We start from the raw sequence: 20,398 nt of genomic DNA, 5'->3' as shown, positions 1-20,398 counted from the left end.
CAATCAACATTGAGCTGAACTGAGTGGGCTCAACTGTGAATGGTCCTGGAGCACCAAAAAAAATGTAATGGGAAACTGGTTTGGATTTGGCTTCACTCCAATCACATCACAACGAGAGCAATATGTCATTGACAGAAACAACTTGAATTGTTGCTTCTTGTTGTGTTGTCCCCTGGTGGCTAGCTAGCTAAAATTGGCCATTTCCTAAATTAGCCATGGATGAAGATTGACTTGTTGTTTTACTTAATTCTCTGTACTGGCCAATGATTATAACAGCGATTCTGATCCTGCCATAAATTCATACATTGTGCCCCTGGCCTGAGATGATGGACGTTCAATATGTAGCTAGATGTAGAAGGCTAATGTTCACTTGCTAATGTTGCACATGAAAGGAATTTAAGCTGGCGAGCAAACATTTTAGCCAGGTAGCCTAGGACAACAAAAATGTAAGTATGTACTGTATGACGGCATCACAGAACGTTTCATCAACATGAAAGAGAGGAGGAGGGCATTGGTGTTTCTCTTCAAGTAGGGTGAGTCAACATCTACTTGCATGAACGCACACAAGCGTAAAGAAATCACAGAAATCACCTGACAGAGGTTGCTCTCCAGTTTTGTGATAAAACAAATACGTGGTTGAATTTATTCTGCCACTGTGTCTTCTTATTGTCTCAGCCTTAGGCCTATATATCATGTTTGCAATGTATATAAACTAACAGGTTATAGAGCAAACAATGCAATTATAACAATACACACTTCAGGTTGTAATATGTCTTTTCTCTCTGGCTTGGCTTCCCCAGTGATTTTACCCACTCACCATTACTGTGCATATTACTAGCCTTTTCACAGCCCATCCCAGCATAAGACTAGTCTGATTAATCAGGCTGTAATACACAATGAATTTGTATATACAGCCTGAAACTAATGGCTGAACAATCCTATAACTGAATGTTTAATAAAATTACATTTGAAGGTGCACTATGCAGAAAGCGCGTCGTAATTTCCTGTTTGCAAAAATGTGAATAGTTTGCCTAATTTCAGTTTATGTGTCAAAACAAGCAAGTATAGTGTGGAGATGCTAAAACAAAACGTAAGAATGGGAAGCATAGAAATACTGCACATAGAAGAGATCTACCACTTCTTAGACATGCTTTCATTGACAATGACAGATCTACAACTCACATTTCCATGTGAATTTGGTCATGTCGCCCAACAAGTTACATATTACAGCTTTAAACTCTACCGGTTGTCTGTGCGGTTTGTTGTTCAGCTGCTCAAAATGTTTTAAAAAACGGAAAGTATTGTTTACCCAACTTCTTAGAGAACCGGTAGGCATAGGCTATGGTTCGGTTCGGTTCGGCACCATGGTAAAGTTAGTTTTATATTGTATATACGGTTTTCTCTCATCAATAGCTATTGAACTAATAAGCTTGTCATGAAAATAAGAAAATTATATAACATAAAATAAAATTGTATTTGTATCATACACATGGTTAGCAGATGTTAATGCGAGTGTAGCGAAATGCTTGTGCTCATAGTTCCGACCATGCAGTAATATCTAACAAGTAATCTAACCTAACAATTTCACAACTACTACCTTATACACACAAGTGTAAAGGAATGAATAAGAATATGTACATAAAAATATATGAATGAGCGATGGCCGAACGGCAGAGGCAAGATGCAGTAGATGGTATAGAGTACAGTATATACATATGAGATGAGTAATGTAGGGTATGTAAATATTATATAAGTGGCATTGTTTAAAGTAGCTAGTGATACATTTATTGCATACATTTTTCCATTATTAAAGTGGCTAGAGATGAGTCAGTATGTTGGCAGCAGCCACTCAATGTTAGTGATGGCTGTTTATTAACAGTCTGATGGCCTTGAGATAGAAGCTGTTTTTCAATCTCTCGGTCCCCGCTTTGATACACCTGTACTGACCTCGCCTTCTGGATGATAGCGGGGTAAACAGGCAGTGGCTCAGGTGGGTGTTGTCCTTGATGATCTTTTTGACCTTCCTGTGACATCGGGTGGTGTAGGTGTTCTGGAGGGCAGGTCGTTTGCCCCCGGTGATGCGTTGTGCAGACCTCACTACCCTCTGGAGAGCCTTACGGTTGTGGGCGGAGCAGTTGCCGTACCATGCGGTGATACAGCCCGACAGGATGCTCTTGGTTGTGCATCTGTAAATGTTTGTGAGTGTTTTTGGTGACAAGCCGAATTTCTTCAGTCTCCTGAGGTTGAAGAGGCGCTGCTGCGCCTTCTTCACCACGCTGTCTGTGTGGGTGGACCATTTCAGTTTGTCCGTGATGTGTACGCCGAGGAACTTAAAACTTTCCACCATCCCCTCTACTGTCCCGTTGATGTGGATAGGGGGCTGCTCCCTCTACTGTTTCCTGAAGTCCACAATCATCTCCTTTGTTTTGTTGACATTGAGTGTGAGGTTATTTTCCTGACATCACACTCCGAGGGCCCTCACCTCCTCCACCCTGTAGGCCGTCTCGTCGTTGTTGGTAATCAAGCCTACCACTGTAGTGTCGTCTACAATCTTGATGATTGAGTTGGAGGCGTGCATGGCCACTCAGTCATGGGTGAACAGGGAGTACAGGAGATGGCTGAGAACGCACCCTTGTGGGGCCCCAGTGTTGAGGATCAGCGGGGTGGAGATGTTGTTACCTACCCTCACCACCTGGGGGCGGCCCGTCAGGAAGTCCAAGACCCTGTCAGGAGGTCCAGGACAGGGCGGGGTCGAGACCCAGGGTCTCAAGCTTAATGACGAGTTTGGAGGGTACTATGGTGTTAAATGCTGAGCTGTAGTCGCAGAACAGCATTCTTACATAGGTATTCCTCTTGTCCAGATAGGTTAGGACAGTGTGCAGTGTGATTGCGATTGCGTCGTCTGTGGACCTATTGGGGCGGTAAGCAAATTGGAGTGGGTCTAAGGTGTCAGGTAGGGTGGAGGTGACATGGTCCTTGACTAGTCTCTCAAAGCACTTCATGATGACGGAAGTGAGTGCTACGGGGATAGTCATTTAGCTCAGTTACTTTCGCTTTTTTCGGAACAGGAACAATGGTGGCCCTCTTGAAGCATGTGGGAACAGCAGACTCGGATAAGGATTGATTGAATATGTCCGTAAACACACCAGCCAGCTGGTCTGCGCATGCTCTGAGGACGCGGCTGGGGATGCTGTCTGGGCTGGCAACCTTGTGAGGGTTAACACATTTAAATGTTTTACTCACGTTGGCTGCAGTGAAGGAGAGCCCACAGGTTTTGGTAGCGGGCTGTGTCAGTGGCACTGTGTTGTCCTCAAAGCTAGCCAAGAAGTTGTTTAGATTATCTGTAAGCAAGACATCGTGGTCTGCGACGGGGCTGGTTTTCATTTTGTAGTCCGTGATTGACTGTAGACCCTGCCACATACCTCTCGTGTCTGAGCCGTTGAATTGCGACTCTACTTTGTCTCTATACTGACGCTTAGATTGTTTGATTGCCTTGTGAAGGGAATAGGCACACAGTTTGTAGTCGGTCATGTTTCCGGTCACTGATTGGTCGGACCAGCGTTGAACAGATCTAAGCACGGGCGCTTCCTGTTTTAGTTTCTGTCTATAGGCTGGGAGCAACAAAATGGAGTCGTGGTCTGATTTTACGAAAGGAGGGCAGGGGAGGGCTTTATATGCATTGCGGAAGTTATAATAACAATGATCCAGGGTTTTGCCAGCCTGAATCGCGCAGTCAATATGCTGATCAAATTTAGGGAGCCTTTGTTTTCAGATTAGCCTTGTTAAAATCCCCAGCTACAATAAATGCAGCCTCAAGATATGTTGTTTCCAGTTTACATAGAGGCCGTTGAGGTGTCTGCTTGGGGCGGGATATACTCGACTGTAATTATAATCGAAGAGAATTCTCTTGGTAGATAATGCGGTCTGCATTTGATTGTAAGGAATTCTAGGTCAGGTGAACAAAAGGACTTGAGTTCCTGTATGTTGTTATGATCACACCACGTCTCGTCAATCATAAGGCATACACCCCTGCCCTTCTTCTTACCAGAGATATGTTTGTTTCTGTATTGGGCTGTTATGTTTTCCCACCTTGTTGGGCTTACACACGGATGACATGTAAGGCCTATTGTCTAATCAAGAAATCCCAAAATATCCCTTTAAGAGATAAACATGGTGATGCTTTCACTGATTGCATGTAAAGGAAGATAGTTCCTAAATGATAGTGTGCTTGCTTTGTTATTGTCACGTCCTGACCTTAGTTCCTTTTTTATGTCTCTATTTTGGTTTGGTCAGGGCGCGAGTTGGGGTGGGCATTCTATGTTTTTCATTCTATGTGTTTGGCCTGGTATGGTTCCTAATCAGAGGCAGCTGTCAATCGTTGTCTCTGATTGAGAACCATACTTAGGTAGCCTGTTCCCACCTGTGTTGGTGGGTAGTTGTTTTCTGTTTTTGTATTCTGTGCCAGACAGAACTGTTTCGGTTTCGTTCATTCTCTTTTTTTGTTTTTCCATTCAGTGTTCAATTCATAATAAAAGATGAACACTTACCACGCTGCACCTTGGTCCTCACCTTCTTCAACCCACGACAGCTGTTACAGTTATCCAACTGATCTTGTTTCCTTTCTGTCATCCTGTGAACCCCGTTCATTGCTGCTTGCAGCTATATTTATTGTTTCTGTATACTTCTCTAGACAAACAAAGTTAATAGATTTATTCAAGATAAAATCTCACCTCTTGTAGGTTACCACTGACTTGTAACCTACCTTAACCCTTGTTTACTGGGATGGCCCTTCCAGTTAATTAGCACTGTGGAATGATGTGACTATGTAATTGTCATGTAATTAGCCTACACATTTATAATGACATGCAATTACTGGGACTGTAATGAACACATGTTGATTGGCACATTCTCATCCTCTCTCAGAGACTGAATGTTGAAGAGCCAAGTAGGCAGAAGCTGTAGTGATGTCCACAGTATTTAATCCATAGCCAGCAAGCTGCTGCAGGTACCGCATGAGTCAGCTGTAAAGCAAAGTTACGCCTCAAGACACAAGTAAAGTAAGAATTATCAAATGAATGTGATGACTACAGGAAAACCGGATGTCTGTCTTAACATGTATTTCTCCATTGATCATTTTTCCCATTACTCTATCTACTTTTTCACACAATGGAAACATATAGTACAATACAGTGCAGTGCATACAGTACATGAAATACAGAACACACACACATACTGTACACACACCCACACACCCACACACACACACACACACTTTAGCTAAACTTTAGCTACTGTATGTGGTCTGTGATTAGCTTCATTCATTAGCTTCATTCATCTCTTCATTCAAAGACTCAATCATGGACACTCGTGCTGACAGTTGTGGCTGCTTTGCATGAAGAATTGTTGTCTCTACCTTCTTGCCCTTTGTGCCTTTGTCTGTGCCCTATAATGTTTGTACCATGTTTCGTGCTGCTACCATGTTGTTGTCATGTTGTGTTGCTACCATGCTGTGTTGTCATGTGTTGTTGCCTGGCTGTTTTGTTGTCTTAGGTCTCTCTTTATGTAGTGTTGTGTTGTCTCTCTTGTCCCTCGGCTCTGCACGTGTTTATGTACGTGGTATTCCCTGCATAACGTATCCTGTTAAATCCTTGTGTTTTGAAAATGTGTTCGCCAAAAGCTGGTCTGTTCTCACTATCTCACTGATCAGTATCTGTGTGTGCCTCTGAGATGTTACAGCTGCACTGCCATCTCCTGGGTGGAATGGATTTGCATCCCAGTGGTTGAATAGAATGGTGTAGATTGAAAAGAGACAAAGGGAGTACATTTAATTATATTGGCTGATTTAATATATCCTCTAACAGAGTACTAATAAACTGTGTTTGTGTATTGCAGACCAAATTGAAACTGCAGAAAGCAACTAGAATGGGTAAGTATGACTTGAAGTGACAGACTGATAATTGTTCTCAGGTTTTAAATTCTCATCTGAATGAGTAGTTTTTGTAAAATGTTTTTGCTACTTAGAGCTGAAACACAGTTGACCTCAGCCATAATCTCACTCATTTGTTGGTTTGGATTATTACAAGAGGCTGTAACGGAAAGTTGTGTAACAATGGCTGGGATTGATTCCATTTTGTTGGTGTGTTTAATTGCCACCGGGAGAAATTCTGGTAGGAATTGTAGTAATTATAACGTGTTTGGTGTTATATGATATAAAAAGCTGCTTGGTTTTCTTGATCAACTCCTAACCTCTGTTATAAAACAATACACACATGTATTATTGTGTTTCCATTGCCTTTATTGTGTCCCACCATTGGAATTGATACAACCCAAATGTCTTCACATGGCAAGTCACTATGTATGGACACAACACTACTTCCCATACACAGCAAAAAGACCCTGCATCAAATTTAAGAATGCTCCCCCAACAGACAGGACAATTTGTTTGTAAAGGTCCTAACAATGTTACTTGAAATTATAGGAGAAATATCATAAGAAAAGCAAATATGTCATTACAAATATTTCAGCGTTTGATCCAATGCTGCTTTTTAAACTAGTTTCAGCTTTCCTGCTCTCGCACAATTTACAATTCACATTATTTTTGACAGCCAAAGATCTAAGCTGCTTTGACAAATCATTGCCACAAAGGCTAGTGGATCAGTAACTCAAAAACAAACATCGTTTCTGAACCACTCCTTTAAGAGTCACTTTTCAGTATAACATTTCAATTCACTCACACTTTCTTAAATCATTCTGCAATCACAGTAGTTTTCAGAAGTAAAAACTATAAGTAAAAACAAACCACAAACTGGTTCAGAACCTCTCACATTTTCTTGCAAAACGAGAACAGGCTACAGAAAGAAGGCTTAGGTGCAGAGGCTGGTTGCCTAAATTTGGTCAATTACATATAACGGTACCCTACACACTTCTCTCCTCTGAGAACATAAGATCCTAAACGCCTTTGGCTGCCAACATCCACAGTTGGAGACTTCACTTCTTTCCACCGGCGAAGTGCTTGTTGAGGATGCCCTTGGCGGTGTCCAGGGCTGCGTCGGCGGGCACGGGGATGTGAGGGGTGACCCCGGCACCCTCCCAGGCAGGGCCCTGGGCTGTGTCTGAATGGGTGGTGGGGATGCTCAGGAACACATCACTGTCGCCCACGCGGAAGGTCTCAGGGGGGTGTGAGGCACCGTTGGTGGTCTCGCCCACGATCATGGCCCGACCATGCTTCTTCATGATGTAGACAAACTCCTCGGCGGCGCCGGCTGTGGCTCTGCTGGTCAAGATGACCAGGCTCTTCTTAGAGCCATACCTCGCACCTGAGAGAGAAGATGAGAGTCATTTTCATCTGCTGACAGCGCACAGTTGTGTTCTGCTTAATCCAAATCGATAAACTCATTATACAGTGCACATTATGAAACTTTTGAGTTTTTTTAACCTGTGAGCTCAGGTAGAGTCCACAGCTCCTTAGTGGTGCCAGACGGTCTGTCGTACAGTTTGTCCAGCAAGACCTGCTTGTCTGCATCAAAGAAGTAGGAGCAGAAGCCCGCAATGGCGGTAGTGGCCCCGCCAACGTTGTTTCTGCAAAATCAATTATACAAACTCATTCAATATAAAAGATGAACATGTTGTAAATAAAAACTTTCCCTATGGTGCAACTGTCCCCATTTAACCCAACGAAATGGTAAGCCACTCTGTAACTCTTTTTCATCTTGGTGAACATAAATATGTTCCTCCAGTTGCTATGCTCGTAATTTGAGCTTTGATTTTCACTATAAAGATAAGTTCTACAGATGTAGGATCTTAATTTTAGCCAGTTTGCCACAACAGGAAAATAATTATGCAGCAACAGTAAATGTGAATTATTATGGGAATTATAATTCATGAACATTTTTGTAAGGGTTGATACATTTTTCATAAGGGAAAATCAAACACACAACTAGTTTTACATTCTTCTGCAACGGTGTGATCAAATTATGATCCTACATCTGTACCTGAGATCAACAATCAGAGCGTCAGTGTTAACAACTTTGTTCCACACATGCTCCACGATGATCTGGGCAATGGCCTGAACCTCCTCGAAGTTACCAAACATGTCAAAGCGCAGGTAGCCAATGTTGTTCTCAAAAAGATCCGTGTGGAAGGAGACCTTGATCAGCTCAATGAACATCTCTGGAGATGGGTTCTGAAATCAACATAAAATGTCTCTAAATTGTCCCCCTAATTAATACTGAAATTCAATATATATTTTTTTCAGGCAAATATTCATTAAAAAGTTGCTCTCTGGATTCACATAAAAGTATTCTCTATAGATAAATGTATTACATAGGCTAGAAATACAATACAACATCAAATGTGTCTTACCATTGGTGTCAGGGGTGGGGTGTTGTGTGTGGTCTTCAGGCACTTGTCTCCAGACAGTGTCATGAGGTCAGCGGAGAGTTTAGTCTCCAGATCCACCTTTGAAGAGATCAAGTTGTAGTCACCGCTCGCTGCTGCCAGCTTCTCTGCAACGTCCGCTCCGACATTCTCAAAGGCGTAGTTGTCGGCCACCAGAGTGCCAGTTGCCTCGAGAATGGCAGGGATCTCGGCACGGAGGTTAATGATCTTAATGGCAACAGCCAGGGCATCTTCAGCATCGACCTCAACATCGGGCGTCACGCCGGTGACCTCCCAAGACTTCCCTGTGATTGGGTTGATGGACTTAGCCGAGGGCACTGTGACATAGAAGTCTGTGTCCCCAATCTTGATCTTGTCAATTTTCACGGACCCGCCAGCAGTTTTCTCCCCAACGATTGTGGCCCTCTTGAGGTTCTTCAGACAGTAGGCGACATCCTCTGCAATTCCCTTGGTGTTTGCACTGGTCAGGATGACGAGGGATTTCTTGGTTCCGTACCTCTCGCCCAGCAGTGTGGGCATGGACCACATCTCGGTGGTGGTGTCGGAGGGACGGTCGTACACGCTGTCAATGTGAATCAGAGGCTCGGCGTCAGTGAAATAAGACACAATGTATGGGATGCCAGACAGATCCCCGCTGCCTGTGTAGCGGAGGTCAAAGATCAGAGCGGACGTGGGCAGAATCTTTTTCCAGACCAGCTCTAGGAGGAGGGTGCCGATCTTGTCGGCCAACTCCTCCCCGATGATGTGGTCGATTCTCAGGTAGCCGATGTTGCCCTCTAAGACCTCCAGCTTAATGGAGCTCTGGAGCACGCCGATAAGCTGGTCCGGTGGCAGGGGTGGCAGGGCAGGGGCCACCGCAGGGACATAGTTGGGCTCATTGGAGATGACCAGTCGGGGGTCGTTGATGGTACTCTGGACCCCACCGGTCAGGACAGAGGCGAGAGTGTCGGGGTCAGGGATGCTGAGGATCTCTGTATTGCTGCTCGCAGCGTCAATGGCCTCCTGCATGCCAGTCAGCTTCTCCGGAGAGCAGTAGTTGTCCAGGAGAATTTTAGCCATGTCTACAATCAGGTCGGGTGCAAAAGCGCTGTGGATGGCAACATTGCCGAAGACCACCACCAATGCCAACAAGAGGAGAGACTTTGCCATCTTGTCGGGTTTCTAGATTGCAGTAAACCACAGTAGTAGCTGCTCTGCGGTGGAAGGTACGTCTGCAAAGAGGTCCTTGGTCAAATGAGACTCTTTCTCCTGAAAGTTTCTGTTAACACACACAAGGCTTTCCCTCACAATAAACCTTTAATCGTATTATCCTGAGTACTTGGGTAAGACAATAACAAGCTAACAATGTAGGTGCAACATGTTGCCCAAGATGTAGATGTTAAAAATATGTTTGTTGCTGTGCATGTGAGGTAAGGTTTGACTTGACACAAATAACTGCTGTGATTATACTTGGTGGAAATATTCACATTACTGTATACATTTATGCATTTTTCATTTGAAGAAAACATCTCACTGATTGAACATCAATGTTAACTAGATATAACTAGATATATATATATATATATTTTTTTTGTACCTTATAATTAGGCCTTCTGTTGGTCAGTAAGTTGATCTTAAGTGTAATATTACCTGTCCTTATACCATATTTAGGAGTCTAATCTCACACTCAGCATTATACTTGGAACATAGAATTTATACTTAGGACATAAAATTGTACTTAGAATTTATACTTAAAACTTAGAACATAAAATAGTCAAGTCGTCCACCCCCCCTTTCTTAATTTCCCATTGGCTGACCCAATATTATGGTCTGTAAATATGACATTGAGCTCTGAACAGTTCCTCTCAGGTAATCAATAACTCACAAGTTTATTTAACAGTTTAGTGTTGATTAAAAATCAAATGAAACTTACCAGGAACCAACAACATTTGCTCTACAGTTCTAGTCAACCTACTATACCAGCGTAAAATAGAACATTTGTGTTTTCTCATCTAAGCTACAGTGTATGGCCTCCGTTTGGTCATGACGCTAGTCATCATTTCATGTGGACAGACTATGTAAACATAAATGGTACCGCAGATCTGTCATGATAAAAAAGGGATGCTCTTCGTTCCGGTTCCGATCCTTGTTCTATAGTCTTTTCTCCTAACATGTATGAGCCCAGAACTTAATCAAGCATTTGACCAATTACGTGAAACTAGGTTAACCGATATTACACTGTTCATAATGAGTTTATGTGGTTATCGTTGATGCTTAATACACAGTAGGAGAACTGAGTACAGTAGTTCACTACAGGATTGTATAGGAAATGCTCCCTCTACTGACTGGCTAAAGACTCCTCTACATTGCATGACTTAACAAATGAATGTATGAATAACAAATGAATAACAAATGCATTTAAAAGCAGATTAATATAGAAGTATAAAGTATTTGCGATAATCAAATGAAGTCCGTGATAGTACAATGAAATGAAATATCAACCCTATATCAAAATCCTCACCCATATTTAGGCCAACAGAAATATAGCCCAAAGAGTTACATCAAAGAGATTAAAAATACATTTAGATATTCATAACATATAAACAAGAGGATTTACTTCTAAATCTAATCCAATTTCTCAAACAAAATGACGCACAGAGGGGTTGGTCAAATTCATCGAAGGCAACTCATTTCATCCCAGTGCTGCGACAGTTATTGATCTGTATATTTTCAGGTGCAAAAAGAACGCTTTCATAAGGTGCCTAAATAATAATGTGCAATCTACTATTTTAAGATTTCAAATAGCTTTCCTTGGGGTGGATATATTATACCACAGATACATTATGTCAGGTTACAGAAAAATGATGATAATAAATAACATTTCTGTTAGAAATTACACAGGAAAAATAACATAATTCCAAATACAGGACAAACAAAGTAAACATTTAAAGGAAAGATAAATTAAAACATGACCACTATTTCCCTTTATCTTGCTTTAAAAGCCTGGCTGCAATGATTCTCTGTGCAACACTCAGAGCATCATTTGCCTGGGCAGCAACGTGTGGCTCGACCCCAGATACACTCCACACCTTCCCAGTAACAGCACTCAGGACCACCTGGTTAGGTATGGAAGCATACAGGATACTATTCCCGATCTGGTAGGTGCCGCTGGACAGGGACCCTCCGATGGTCGGCTCCCCAATCACCTTCACTCTGTTCAGGTCCTTCATGGCCCGCGTGAACACTTCAGCAGCTGACCCTGTCATTTGACTAGTGAGGATGTAGATATCCTTGGTGGAGCCGTACCTCTGACCCTGGATCTGAGGCAGGGTCATGACCTCGGTCATGGTGGTTGTAGAGCGGTCAAAGACGGTGTAAAGGTGCCTCAGGGGCTCAGCATCGAAGAAGTAGGTACAGAGGAGCGGTATGGCTGTGGAGTAACCACCTGTGTTGTATCTCATGTCAATGATCATTGTGTCCGTGTTCACCAGCTTGCTCCACACCAGTTTGATCAACTGAGGGCCGATGGCTCTCATCACTTCTATGTCTGCCATCATATCGAACCTCAGATAGCCCACGTTCCCGGGCATCACCTCGATCTTGAACAGCGTGTCAATGATGTAACCCACCTCCTGAGCTGTTGGGATTTTTGGCATGTCATGCAGAGACTCGGGTTCGATGTCGCAGTAGAATATGTGCAGCCGGTGGTCGCCTGACGTCTCCTGGAGGTCAGCTGTTAGCTGGGATGCCAGAGACTCATAGTCGACCACTGATCGATATGAGCCTTCGGCCCATTTGGTGAGCAGCACTCTACTGACCTTGTTGGCGACCTCAGGGATGGCATAGTGTACTTCCAAGAGCTCCCCTGTCCCCTCCACCAGTGACAGAACCTCCTTGTGAAACTCTATTATCTCATGGGCGTGGTCCACGGCCTCCTCAGCAAGCACTATGGCATCGGGGACCACGCCTCCACCTAGCCAGCACTCCCCGTTGTTGTCTATGAAGTTTATGAAGGGGACGGTGATGACAATGTCTGTGTCTTCCACCTGGAATGACTTGGAGTGCATCAGGGTCCCAGATGTGATTTCCCCGATGAGGGTGCCACGGTGCAGCGACTGCATCAGATAAGCAAATTCCTCCCCTGCACTGGCGGTATAGTGACTAGTCAGGATGTACACTCCCCGTTTAGACCCGTAGGGGTGGGCCTGGGAGGCCGGAAAGCGTGTTAAACTCAGTGGTGGTGTTCTGGATCCTGTCGTATAGGGTGAAGAAGTGGAACTGTTGTGATGGGTCTTGGAGGAAGGAGAGCAGGATGCCCATGGAAGCTGAAGACCCGCCTGTGTTGTATCGCAGGTCGATGATGAGGTTCTCTGTGTCTTTGAGGGCCTCCCAGATTTTTTGGGCAATCTGCTCTCCTAATTTGGCCATCACTGACACGTCTCCAAACTTGTCGAAGCGGAGATAACCAGTGTTTCCAGTTAGGATGCGTACTTTGAAGACTGTATCCACCAAGTTCCTGAGAAATGCTGGATCACCTGGTATGTTCTCAGGTTCAAAGTCTTCCTCAATGATAACCGGGTGATCTTGGGTCAGTTTGATCATCAGACGAGGGTCCTCTGACACAGACTGCAGTTCATTGTTGAGTTTATTCGCCAAATCCTCCTCTGAAATGACAGAGAAGAAATCAGTGGATTCCAGATGTTGAAGGAAAGCCGGTACTCTGTCTGTGAATGAGTAGTACTGCCTGATGATGTCAGAGACGCTCTGGATGGCCCTTGGAATGGCACTCCTGACCGCCAGTAGATTTTGGGCGTTAGCAACAGCCTCCTTGGCATTGATATTTACAGAGGGAGATACTCCACTCACTTCCCAGCTTTGGCCTGTTATTGGGTTCACTGACCTGGCCACTGGAATTGTGATGTAGAAACCAGAATCTCCTATTCTTATCTTCTCCACTTTCACTGACCCCCCGGCTGACCTCTCTCCAACAATGTTCGCCCTCTTCAAATGCTTCAGAGTGTAGGCGACTGCCTCAGCCGCACCCATAGTACGCTTACTGGTTAATACGATGAGGTCTTTTCGCTTTCCGTACCGCTCTCCCATGATAGATGACATAGTCCACAGCTCCTTAGTCGTGTTGGAGGGTCGATCGAACACAGTGTCAATGTGAATGAGAGGTTCTGGGTCGGAGAAGTAGGAGATGATGAACGGGACTCCGGACAGCTCCCCAGCTGTGCTGTAGCGCAGGTCAAAGATTAACGAGGAGGTGTTGGCAACCTTGTTCCAGACGTTGTCCCGGAGCAGCGGGCCAAGCTTGGCGGCCGTCTCCTCCCCTATGATCTGGTCGATCCTCAGGTAACCCACGTTATTCTCCAGGACCTCCAGCTTCACAGAGTTCCTGACCAGACGGATGAGCTGCTCGGTTGGGAGAGAAGGGAGGGCGGGCGGCATCACTGGGACAAAGTTTGGCTCGAAGGACACAGTTAGTCGAGGGTCATTGAGTGCACCCTGCACGCCAACTGTCAGCACAGATGCCAAGGTCTTGCGGTCAGATATTTTGAGGATTTCTCCACTGTTGATGGCTTGCTGAATGGCCTCCTGCATGCCGACCAGATTCTCAGGGAAGCAGTAGTTGTCGAGTAGAATTTTTGCCATGTCCAGCACCAGAGCCGGCTGGAAGGAAGAGCTGCCAAAGAGAACATGGCAAAGAAGCACCAGCAGTGCTGGTGAGAACCGACCTCCTGCCATTACTGCAGAGAATGTTATATTTGATCTGTTATCCTGCTTTTTTTGTCCATTCATTCAGAGGGGCGGTCCTTTGTTAAGAGAGAATGTTTTAACCACCAGGTTTCGGACAGCAACAATGACATAAGAGGCTTTTGTTCCCAATAAACCTTTAATCGTATTATCTGAGGTGCATCCGCCAGACAGTAACAGATGAAAATGTTTAACTGGAGATGTTCCATCAAAGGTATTATAATGTACATATTTGGGGATGCCACAGGATTATTGGAGTTTCCCTTTTTTCTGTTGTTTTATTACTGTGAATGTTTCTGTGTGGATGTACAGTATTTCGTTTTAGGCATCAAATACAAAACCTTTGCATTCCATATTATTTTGGGGGAATTTCTATGATATGCACTATCATGTCATACTCATTTTCTTGAAAAAAAAGGGATGAGATATGACAAGAGATTAGGTCAGATTAAAGAAGTGAAAGACAACCGGATTAGTATGAAAGCCCCATGTGAAAGTCACAATCACTTATGAAAGCATTGTGGTTTGAACCAGATGGAGAATAGGGCCATGCTTTGTGAGGCCATGTCTGGGGCGCGGAGTGGATGACACGATTACACAGTTTGTGTTCACGTGTGTTTTCCTGATACGCTGCCTTAAACACAGAATGCAGGATGGACACTGAAGATTCAACAGCAATGATTATAAAAATGAACATGAATTACCATTTGTTTGAAAATACTTACATATTCACTATTTTACAATGCATGTTTGCATCCAGATTTTCACTCACTGCATTGCCCCTATGTTAATTTATCAACAGTGAATAGAATTTAGGGTTGAGTGAGTTCAAAACTGAAATTTATCACTGGAAATTTTTTAAAACACAGAATTACGCAACTACATATCGTCTAATGCTGCAGCACGGTGTGTACCGTTAATCTTGCCTTAACTTCTAATACCCATTCTTACATAAGCCCGTCTGGCGATTCCTCATGACCAATCAGGACCTGGAATCTCATTTTAAGACTCTGGTACATTGTTCACTGTGTCATTTGGGAGGGTTAGTGTTATCCGTGATCCTTGGGATGTCCCTATCCTAAACCCTAACCTTAATCCCTACCCTAACCCTACCCATAACCATTACCTAAGCCTAACCTTAACCCTAACCATTTTAATGGGGTAGGGACGTCCCAAGGATCCAGAAAGCAAGGACCTTTTTTGGAGGGTATGCTTGGCGCTAAAATGGATAGTGAGGAGGTCATCAGGGGGAGGAACTAATTTAGGCAATTGTGGACTCTGTTAACTAGGCTAAAATCAGATGTCACATTGTTTTTGAATGTAAAGGTGACCTCAACCCCAAAGGTGTTCGATGGGGTTGAGGTCAAGGCTCTGTGCAGGCCAGTCAACTTCTTTCACACTGATCTCAACAAACCATTTCTGTATGGACCTCACTTTGTGCACAGGGGCATTGCCATGCTGAAACAGGATAGGGCCTTCCCCAAACTGTTGCCACAAAGTTGGAAGCACAGAATTGTCTAGAATGTCATTGTATTCTATAGCGTTAAGATGGTGAAGCGTGATTTACCACTCCATAGAAGGCATTTCCACTGCTCTAGAGTCCAATGGCGATGATCTTTACACCACTCCAGCCAACGCTTGGCATTGTGCATGGTGATCTTGTGTGCCGCTGCTCGGCCATTGAAACCCGTTTCATGAAGCTCCCGGCGAACAGTTCTTATGCTGCTTCCAGAGGCAGTTTGGAACTCGGTAGTGAATGTTGCAACCGAGGACAGAGGATTTATACACGCTACACACTTCAGCACTCAGCAGTCCCGTTCTGTGAGCTTGTGTGGCCTACCACCTCGCGGCTGAGCCGTTGTTGCTCCTCGATGTTTCGACTTCACTATAACAGCAGGGCAGACCGGGGCAGCTCTAGCATCCTATGACGATGCCACGTTGAACGTCACTGAGCTCTTCAGTAAGGCCATTCTACTGCCAATGTTTTTTCTATGGAGATTGCATGGCTGTGTGCTCGATTTTATACACCTGTTAGCAACAGGTGTGGCTGAAATAGCCGAATCCACTCATTTGTAGGGGTTTCCACATTTTGTATATATAGTGTATATTAAGACTGGGCTATATTTGTTTTTACTGTGAAGCGGTGATGTAAGTGTCTACATCTAGGCTTCCTCATCCTCTGACAAACATTTGCTTCATTGGGACGGGAACCATCACCTCTGATTAGAATACATTGATGTGTATTGACTATTGTGCATTGACTAATGTTCACAACGGAAGTATGTCGGGATCAACGCGTACTTAATATTTAGATATGTGTGCAATATTTTAGTTGAATAATTACAAAAACAGTCAAAAGAAAATGTAAGGCATGAATGAAGGAGTAAGATATATACATAAAAAATAGTTTATTGTCCACCATTAGAGGGCACTCTGTACACATTATTCAAAGGAGAAATTCATCCCCAAAAGTTGAACTTTAGAAATTCAAAATTAATATTAATTTATACAGTAGAACATATTTAGCGGAGAAATACACTGCTATGCTATAGAGCAGTTTCTGCCTCTAATATGAAACTAATGAGAACACTACATGTTTAATTCAAATGAATCATTTAGAAGTCATAATCATCATTTTTATTTAACCTTTATTTAACTAGGCAAGTCAGTTTAAGAACAAATTCTTATTTACAATGACGGCCTATCCCGGCCAAACCCGGACGATGCTGGGACAATTGTGCACGCCCTGTGGGACTCCCCATCACGGCCGGATGTGATACAGCCTGGATTCGAACCAGGTACTGTAGTGACGTCTCTTGCGTACACTACAGAAATGCCCTGTTATAAAAAAGTACTTTCAAAATCTACTCTTTTCGATTATGATAATTTTATTATAGATATCAAACAATTGATGAATACTGACTTCATAATAGATCCAATTTATCATCTCTTTTGTTTTCTAAAACCATTACAATAATGATACATAGTTAATAAATACTGAATTTCAGGTTTTATTGATATATTTTCTGAGCGTATACTAAATAAAATAACTCAAAAGCATCTTACAACAGGAATGTACAGATTTACAGTAAAGGGTAAAGGGAACCACCGTGGATGTTACCTCTTACTACCTACATCCACACTCTGCCACCTTCATCTCCTCATACATCTGTCGCAAGGTGATGACACCATTCTCCTGGTACATGACCGGGATTGGGGCCAGTTTTGTGGGAACGCAACATGCCATGTTGGCTTTTTTGGGGTTCTTGAGATTGACCAGGGTTTGGATGAGGGCGTGTTTGGAAGGGGTCATGTCTTCAGTCAGGGGGTAGTAACACACCCCTCTACACTCAAAGGCGTCATACTCAGGGGGCGCTACGATCCACTGGTCCCAGCCGATATCTTTGAATTTGACGCGCATGGAGGTCCGTCGGCAGTAGCTGGTGTCCCCCTGCCTCTTCCGCCTGGGGTGTAGGTCCACAGGGATCTCATTGAAGTCGGGCCCTTGCCAGTCGCTCCCTGAGAAGACCGTCTCTTCCTCATGGACTATCTCCTCCTTCAGCTCCTTCTTGGCCTCTCTCTTCCTGCTCCCCAGGTCATCAGAGAAGACAATCAAAGCAGCTGACTGGTTATCCCCCGCAGCCACGCTCACGTCAAAACCTCCGCCTTTGAAAGGCCCACAGTCCCACCTGTCGACCACCACCTCAAATGCACTGGCCCCACGGCCTGATTTGACCCAACTCTGGATGGCGGTGGTCACATCGAAAGCTTCCCAAGAGTGATGGGCCCCAACGACCTCTTTCCCATTCACAAAGTGGGCTGTGACATTGTTTCCTTTATACTCCACTTCATAGACCTTTATGGAAGCCCCGATCTGATTGGAGGAGGTTGAGTGCGAGGTCGCCCTATTATCCAGCAGGGTGAATAGCCTGAGTTCCGCCATGGTGACCTCTTCGTGATTTGGGACAGTTACATTGAACAGCAGTCTGTGTTTTGACTTTGTTCCATTTTTTGCAGAGTGACTAACATCTGCGAAAGTAGGCAACAGGCATACATAGTTTCATATTTGATGTCACATATTTGAATCAATAGCCATAGAGGCACACAGGCTTGCTTAATAATCATACAGTACTAACATAATGCCTTCAGAACTATTCAGACCTCTTTACTTTTTCCACATTTTGTTGTGTTACAGCCTGACTTGTGTATTGTTTAAATTGAGATGTTACGTCACTGATCTATACACAATAGCCCATAATGTCAAAGTGGATTTTTGTTTGAAGAAAAATAAATATTTAAAAAATAAATATTGATAAGCTGAAATGTCTTCAGTCAATAAGTATTCAACCCCTTTGTTATGGCAAGCCTTTGTTATGGTAGTCACTACAAATATACAAGCATCCATCCTAATTCAGTTGCCAGAGAGGAAGGAAACTGCTCAGGACTTTCACCATGAGCCAATGGTGATTTTAAAACAGTTACACAGTTTAATGGTTGTGACACTGTATGACAAAACTGAGGATGGATCAACAACATTGTAGTTACTCCACAAAACTAATCTAAATGACAGAGTGAAAAGAAGGAAGCCTGTACAGAACAAAATATTACAAAACATGCATCATGTTTGCAACAAGGCATGTAAGTAATACTGTAAAGAATGTGGCAGAGAAATAAATGTTTTGTCCTGAATACAAAGTGTTATGTTTAGGACATATCCAACACAACGCATTACTGAGTACCACTCTTCATATTTTCAAGCATGGTGGTGGCTGCATCATGTTATGGGTATGCTTGTCATCGGCAAGGACTAGGGGAGTTTGTGGGGATAAAAAGATACGGAACACAGATAAGCACAGGCAAAGCCCTAGAGGAAAACCTGGTTCAGTCTTCTTTCCAACAGACATCGGAAGACAAATGTATCTTTCAGCTGGACAATAACTTAAAACACAAGGCCAAATCTACTCTGGAGTTGCTTACCAAGACGACATTGAATTTTCCTGAGGGGCTTAGTTACAGTTGACTTAAATCAGCTTGAAAATCTATGGCAAGACTTGAAAATGGCTTTCTGACAATGATCAACAACCAACTTGACAAAGATTGAAGAATTTAAAAAAGAATAATGGGCAAATCCTGTACAATCCAGGTGTGCAAAGCTCTTAGAGACTTACTCAAAAACACTCACAGCTGTAATCGCTGCCAAAGGTGTTTCTAACATGTATTGTCTCAGGGGGGTGAATACTTATCTAATCAAGATATATTAGTGTTGTAGTTTTCCTAAATATTTAATCAATGTTAGAATTTTTCTTCCACGTTAACATAACAGAGTATTTTGTGTAGATCGTTGACCAAAAATGACAATTAAATCCATTTTAATCCCACTTTGTAACACAACAAATTGTCCAAAAAGTCAAGGGGTGTGAATATTTCTGAATACTTTCTGAAGCCACTGTATGTATGTAAATGTTGTGATAACTGATTTTTTAAAAACCCTGTGGCATAAGTCTTGCCCCCAATATTCCTGTTTGACTTGCCTATGTACATACCTTGAACGGTGAAGCTGCGAATGACATCAGAACGAGGCATCGCGGACTTGTCAGAGGCATACTTGTTGTACAGTTCAATCATGAACGGCGGTGGGTATATCTTGATGTGCTCTTGTGGGATATCTGATAAGTTGAGTTCTCTCAGAAACCCTTCCTTCATGTTTTCCAGAAAGCTCTGTAACCTGCTGTCCATTTCCTCCTTTTCAACAAAGTCCTGCTTGGAAGTCTCAGTGAAGCTCTCAGGATCTTCACTTTGGAGGACATCGTTCAGTGACTTGCATCTACAGGACCCCGTGGACACCAGCAAACTCAGACACATCTGGAAGAAGAAACGCCTTGAGCATTGCATCTTCAGAGCAAATCCTTCCCAATCAACACACTTTACCTTCCCAGTTCCCACTATGTATTTAACATGGACTTTGGGTGACAATCTGTTGAAATTGAGCTTCTTCTATGCTAGAGCTGGGATCCGCTCCCATGTTCTAGAGTAAACAGTAGCCTCGTTTCAACCAAAATAGTAGCACAGCCATTCTTATCTCGACCATTGACACTGTATCTTCATTTGGGCCTTGTTATCATTAGGGCGCTTGCCGTTAATGAATATTCTGTAAACATTTGACAGACACACTGCGATAATGAGCGAGGCGCTGGAAATTGCGAGACCACTGACAAACACTTTGCTAAATTCTTCCCACTTGCTTCCCACTAACGGGTCATAGTTT

General features: G+C 43.4%; 2 protein-coding genes across 2 annotated transcripts; both read right to left on the bottom strand.

The window, feature by feature from the left end:
- Positions 1-5,828: 5,828 nt before the first annotated feature.
- On the bottom strand, positions 5,829-14,143 carry LOC118367769 (retinol-binding protein 3-like). Its single transcript, XM_035751411.2, is given in 6 exon segments — positions 5,829-7,316; positions 7,436-7,578; positions 7,992-8,182; positions 8,362-8,676; positions 11,466-12,575; positions 12,577-14,143. Coding segments are annotated over 6 exon segments (3,636 nt in total). The 5' UTR covers positions 14,125-14,143; the 3' UTR covers positions 5,829-6,987.
- Positions 14,144-16,533: 2,390 nt separating this feature from the next.
- Positions 16,534-20,145, bottom strand: LOC118369283 (growth/differentiation factor 2-like). The gene is made up of 2 exons (XM_035753744.2): positions 19,677-20,145; positions 16,534-18,162 (listed from the first exon to the last, which is right to left on the bottom strand). Exons 1-2 carry the CDS (start codon positions 20,023-20,025, stop codon positions 17,261-17,263), a joined length of 1,251 nt encoding a protein of 416 aa, XP_035609637.2. The 5' UTR covers positions 20,026-20,145; the 3' UTR covers positions 16,534-17,260.
- Positions 20,146-20,398: the final 253 nt, after the last annotated feature.

The sequence above is a fragment of the Oncorhynchus keta genome, chromosome 3, assembly GCF_023373465.1.
Source record: "Oncorhynchus keta strain PuntledgeMale-10-30-2019 chromosome 3, Oket_V2, whole genome shotgun sequence".
Lineage (NCBI taxonomy): Eukaryota > Metazoa > Chordata > Actinopteri > Salmoniformes > Salmonidae > Oncorhynchus > Oncorhynchus keta.
This window is presented reverse-complemented; position numbering and strand designations above follow the sequence as displayed.